The 6,501-nt window shown below is 41.1% G+C and overlaps 1 protein-coding gene across 1 annotated transcript in view; it reads right to left on the reverse strand.

Annotated features, from left to right (window-relative positions):
* Positions 1–3,060: 3,060 nt before the first annotated feature.
* LOC115236867 overlaps positions 3,061–6,501 on the reverse strand; it is a 4,369-nt gene continuing 928 nt past the window's right edge. Inside the window, exons 3-6 of the mRNA XM_029809589.1 lie at positions 6,120–6,336; positions 5,244–5,394; positions 3,486–3,675; positions 3,061–3,373 (exon numbers count right to left, since the gene is read on the reverse strand). Of these exons, the coding sequence (XP_029665449.1) occupies positions 3,061–3,373; positions 3,486–3,675; positions 5,244–5,394; positions 6,120–6,336 (871 nt within the window). The remainder of the gene's footprint in view (positions 3,374–3,485; positions 3,676–5,243; positions 5,395–6,119; positions 6,337–6,501) is intronic.

The following is a 6,501-nucleotide window of genomic DNA, read 5'->3' on the forward strand; positions in this document are numbered from 1 at the left end:
TCCATGGTGATGTCCGATTAGCCATGAAGCTTGGCATCTCTCAGATTTTGTAAGCACACGCCACGGTACGAGACTTGCAAAAAAGTAATGAGAGAGAACAAGCCCATTTCTCAATATCGCTACTTCTTTCACGACAAAGTTTCGCCCGATAATGAATCCTTGCAGATCCACAAATGTTGGCGCGATCATGCTGATAATATTACCGTACGATTGCAAGAATGATGTACGACTGTTGTCGATCGTCAAAATCCCAATCTTTATATTTTGACATTGGAGGGGATATTTGCTGATCTAGGTAATTTTACGAACTACGTTGGTCAATGGGCAATATTCGACAACGCGATCGTGCAAATGGAGGGGATATTTGCTGATTTAGGTAATTTTACGAACTACGTTGGTCAATGGGCAATATTCGACAACGCGATCGTGCAAATGGAGGGGATATTTGCTGATTTAGGTAATTTTACGAACTACGTTGGTCAATGGGCAATATTCGACAACGCGATCGTGCAAATGGAGGGGATATTTGCTGATTTAGGTAATTTTACGAACTACGTTGGTCAATGGGCAATATTCGACAACGCGATCGTGCAAATGGAGGGGATATTTGCTGATTTAGGTAATTTTACGAACTACGTTGGTCAATGGGCAATATTCGACAACGCGATCGTGCAAATGGAGGGGATATTTGCTGATTTAGGTAATTTTACGAACTACGTTGGTCAATGGGCAATATTCGACAACGCGATCGTGCAAATGGAGGGGATATTTGCTGATTTAGGTAATTTTACGAACTACGTTGGTCAATGGGCAATATTCGACAACGCGATCGTGCAAATGGAGGGGATATTTGCTGATTTAGGTAATTTTACGAACTACGTTGGTCAATGGGCAATATTCGACAATGCGATCGTGCAAGATGAGACAATAGGCGGTGGTATTTGCCGGTATATCCTCCTTGCACTCAGACTCTAATCTCACGTCCACGGTGGAATTTTTGACAGACTCGTTTTGTCGCGAGCATTCAATAACTGCGAGAGAACCGCAATGTAGAAATTTTGAAATGTTTAATAGCACATCATCATTATCACATCCGTAATAAGATTCGCGAAAACGAGAGTACATATCGAATAAGAGGGCGAATCTATTTTTATCGAAATCTAAATTCAAATCATCGTAGGGATAAAATTCCGAGTTTAGATAGAGTTTAACGTTGGTCAATTTGCAGTCGTCGAATGTAGTAATATCTTTTGACACAGCATTTTTTCTGCCAGTCTGCAGCGCAAAGATCACGTATCGCGGCTTCTCCAGCTGAGAGGCGGCTTTCACGGTCCACGAATGCTTGGTCGTATTATGCAATAGAGGAAATTCGTATAGATCCCAAGAGCGAAAACTCATATTCAAGTATCGCCCGCTTTCCAACGCGCGTAGCAAGGATAGTTTGTTGACCTCGCTCAATATTACATGTGGCATACGCCATTGTATCTTGAATAATTCGATATCAGCTTCAGCCGAAGCATGTCCAAATATGCAATTGTTGTCGTTGCGCTAACGTATTAGAATTAATTCGTGACGAGCGTTGATCACAACTCGCTTATAATCTTCGCAAAAACCCAATAGTATGTTTAGCGGCACGCAAAAATTGAAGTAAGCTTCAGCAGCATTATGCGACATATTCCACGCAGCATTCTCCAAGATTTTACCTTTCTCGGTTGTTAGAGAGACATTGTTTTTAATCGTGGAAGTTATTCCAACGTTTCTGTTGCGGTCAATCTCCACATTGTCGAGTTCATATCGAAGTTCATCAAACATAAACGCGACACAATTGTTTCCCAATACCACTCTTGCCCCTTTATCTACTTTACGCACCCTCAACTTTCCCTCGACGTATAGAAAACTTTCACATGGTAACGTGTACAAATCTTGATGTTGTATCGGTATCCGTATCTCGTCGCTATATCCAAGCGTTGTGTTGGCGTATGGATTGTACGTATGAGTCTCAATCTTGACGATACGATCGTCAAAGATTGGTTCGCCTCCGATATTCAAGATGTCAATCATATTGTTCAAGTATTTCGTACGACGAATCCCAATGATTTTAAAAACTCGCGATTCAACGCGCTGAGCTTCTTTTTAGCGTAACCAGATATCTGATTATTGTCACCCGATACCGCAGTCACTCGCCTACTCGCAAAAATATTGTCCTTCGCAAAAATATTGTCTCTCGCGTGCTTCGTGCTTTCGTTCAACACAAGCATTTCATTTGTCAAACGCTTTATTTTTGCCGCCGCCGTATATGCAATCTTACGGTAATTTCCTCTCCTCGAAAATCGAGCAAATGTCCTTCTTGATCAACAATGTGTATCGTTAAATCAGTAATGCTCCGTGCGACGATCGGTAGATAAATGATCTGTGCTGGCGTTTCCGATATCTTATATCCTGGCGGTACGCTCGGTGAAAATTCATGTATCGTGTGTACGCGCTTGTCATTGCTGTACGCGTTAGTGGTTACGCTGCATTCTATACGAATAATATTTACGCTAATAATATTTATCGGTACATCCGATTCGTGCCATTTCCGAGGTTGTAATATACGATTCGACGAGAATCCCAACAACGATCCAACGTTGCCCGGTTTACTAAAATTTATTCTATAGACACATTTGATTTCACTTTTTAGCGTATTATGATTAGCGCGAAGCATTATTGGATATTCATCGTGTTCTTCGCCATCAACAATATCGTTGGAATCAACTACGCGTTGATGTTGTAAAATTGCATGTCAAAGATATTTGTTTATAGCGTGTAATTCGTACGATCCCTCGGGAATCGTAATTTTTTTATCGTCGTTATCAAAATAAAATTTATTATTCCAAGAATTCACGTTCGATAGCGTATGATAAGTTTCAAAGTCCGTTAAACCAAGCTCGTAATCGCCATCGTTTAAATCTATAGCTGGAAAGTAGCTTACAGCAAGAACGCTACTCTTGCCGGTCAACGTAAGAGTGAGTGACACGCTGGAAAACTGTCGAACGAATACTGAGACGCGACGGTGAATTGTCAGGCTTTATATTCATATCGATCATCGACCGTTTGAAGAAATCGAAGACACAATTGTCCACAAATACCTTGATTATAATTTTGATAGGTCGTGTGATTGTATTCTATATTCGCAACATTCTGTCCAAAATATCGCACTAATTCCTTGGGCCGTCGAAGATTTCCAAAACTATCGAAATATACTACACGATCACCCCTTTTTGCATACGCAACCCAATGAGTACCGGAACCATCGACGTCATCCAAATTGACGATACCGCTCTCATTTCGCCGTATACCGTTTATCGGTAACTTATTGCACATGAAAACACCTCTAAAAAATTGTATACGCATACGTCTTCCAAGTAGTTCCAATTGTACATTAGTTGTTACACCGGCAGGCATTTTTATTTTGACGTTTTTTTTTCTTGGCCGCTGTTGATAACCCTCGTCCGCGCTTGTATGGAGTGAGATAAAGTCCGTGACCTTCCATGGCGCGATTTCGTTGACCGAGATCGTTGCATCGGGAATAAGCTATGTCGTGCTCGCGACACGCGGCATCCAATGGATTGATACCTCGATCGCCTCTAGCCAATCGTGTTTCTAAATGAGTTCCCGGTCCGCAAAACTGATAGCCTGGAATATGTAATTCGACAGGAACTGCGTTTATCGCACGATTTAACAAACCGCTACCTCTTATAATTTTTGCTGGCATTTGCCACGATCTTTTATTAACGGTGTTGGACCGTCGAAATTTGTTTGTTGGCACGGCAAATTATAATGTTGCGTGCATCGACGATATTGTTGAACCTCTGAGTCAGCTTTTATATGTTCGGGAAACTTGTCCCACAATTGTTCCACGTAGCTACCAAAGTCTCGCAGTAAAACAATCTTGGGGATAATCTGTTACTGCTCGGTGGTAAGCTCAAGAATATCGCTGTCAACCGATAGAAGAAGAAACATTTTTGAGACTGAGCAGTTTCTATTCGGTGCGCCTCTATAAAATTGCGGTCCTTCGAGTTGTGGTAAGACTAACGTGTTGATAAGATTAATAGAAAGTCCACACAGTGTACATTTCGAGAATGTGTACGTATACTCGAAATCACTCCAACAACCGAAATATCGATACTTGGAAAATTTGCTATTATCGATCGATGAAATTGTTTATTTTACATTCTCTAATAATAGTGACGTTATTCCACCGAGCGAGGCGCTTCCGAATTCCATTTTTATCTTTGACGACGTGGCATGCGATAAGCAAGATACGATAAGAGAGTACTTTGCAATGGGTCGACACTCGAGCGCCGACTGTTTCTATCTTTGTCAAACGTATGCGAAGATACCCAAGCATCTTATACGGGACAATGCAAATTTACTGATTTTATTTAAACAAGATGGTACAAACTTGAAACATGTATACAACAATCATGTAAATACTGACATGTCTTACGACGATTTTCGCGCATTCCGTCAGAAATGTTGGCAGCACGAGTATGGATTTGTAGTGATTGATAAAGACAGCTTACAGACTGATGGACGATATCGAAAAGGATTTAACGATTTTGCAATACCGTAAAGTGGTTAGTCGCTATTGATACATCTATCGAGCAATGTCTAAAAATTTTCGTCCGAGCGCAACATGACGACGACGATTGACATTGACGATCGTGAAATGATTGCGAGAGAGATTGTAAAAACGAGCAAATCAATCCGCAAAAAATATCGTTCTTTAAAAACCGGTCAAATGGAGGAAGACGTCGCATTGGAGAGGCACTTTAAACCAATTATCGAACCTCTAAAACAACTTGTCAAAATACAATCAATGTGGAATTTAATGAAGCAAAAATCGAACCATCGAGTATGCTCGAAGACAAGCATCTGAAAAAAGAGTCTGGAACAAAGCGAACAAGGTCAAATATATCATTGAACGATTTGCTAATAACTTCTACTCCAAATCAATCAAAACGTAAGCGAATGAAACAATTATCGAATGTGGCTACTTCTACTCCGATAAAAGATGTACAATCGAGTCAAATATTGTACGAAAGGTCGTCTCCGTATGTGGAAGAAATTTTCGAAGCCACGCCTGAAACGCTTGTGACGTCGGTTCAATATCAATTACAAACAAAAATATATTAGTGGCGACAAATGCGCATAGACGTGGCATTGATATGCGTAATCCATTGTTAAGTAACAAGGGATACAAGTATAAATGATGGCGCCATTCTTCTCGTCCTTCATTAAACCCGGTATCTTTTTATTCGCGAGCGGTATACCGTACACATTGTCCACCTCAAAATCGCTGGTATCGAATCTGTCGACGTTGCGCCTTATATTCTCATATACATCGTCACACTGTATGTGATATATGAGACTGTCGGTGTAGGTGTACATGACTTTACAAGTGTTCGCATGCAAATAAACTATGATTATCCTTTCTGGTACAGTACAGATCTTAAACACTACGGGGTGTCGCGTGGCCTTCAATATAATTCCAACTGCCTGACCGCCTTATCCTTGAAAGGACGGGGCGTCGGCGTTCTCGGCGTTCTATCCTTAAAAGGACTGACGCTCCTTAGTAGTCTGAAGGCCGTGTGTGAAGGTGGAATCGGCGCGACACCGGCGGGAATCCTAATGTTTAATTAACTCTACAGTTAGAATGCGCGGTATATACAATGCGGTCTTACAATATGAACAGGTCGCGGTATATACAACGGTGCTAGAGCCTATCAGGACGCGGAGACCGGAGCGGTCTTACTGGTTACGGTATATGTACAACGGTCTTACAATATAGCAGGTCGCGGTATATGTACAAAGCGGTATTACAGTTTAACAGGTCGCGGTATTTATACGGAAAGATACACGGAGACCAAAGTGGTCTTACGGTTGTGAAATTTTTCACATTCATCAGATGTTAAATTTACCATGGGGACATTAGCTGATAAAATACTTTTTACACGCTTCGCTAAATTTTTTAGTTCTACGACGAACCATGATATGCAATCGATATCGCGACGGGAATGATACGCGGATAACGAATCGTCGTACGAGCAATGTACATAATATGCTATGCTAAATACTTTGTGATGCTGGTAATTTCTCTCTTCCTCCGTCTTTTCCAAAACACACTCCAGATCGGCGTATACGACGAAAGGAAGCCGCTCCTTCCGATTATAGTTGTTGGACGTGAGCCACTTGTCTTTATCGCTCAGTAGTCGGATAGCGCACTCGTTCATCTCTCGACAGTCCACCGTATGTGATTGTAATTTGTCATACGAATCAAAGTAGTGCAAACATCTGTAAAAAGAAATACTTTTTTATTTTTTGTTGCATTATATCTACAATGTGATTAATTAAATATATACGTACCGATCGCAGATATGTATTTGGCTTTTATGTTTACTCAATTGCGAGCTCACGAGGCGGGATAGATTCTTGATCCACGCGAAATGTCCAACGTTG

This window comes from Formica exsecta, unplaced genomic scaffold (assembly GCF_003651465.1).
Source record: "Formica exsecta isolate Colony F162 unplaced genomic scaffold, ASM365146v1 scaffold1127, whole genome shotgun sequence".
In the NCBI taxonomy this organism is placed as follows: Eukaryota; Metazoa; Arthropoda; class Insecta; order Hymenoptera; family Formicidae; genus Formica; species Formica exsecta.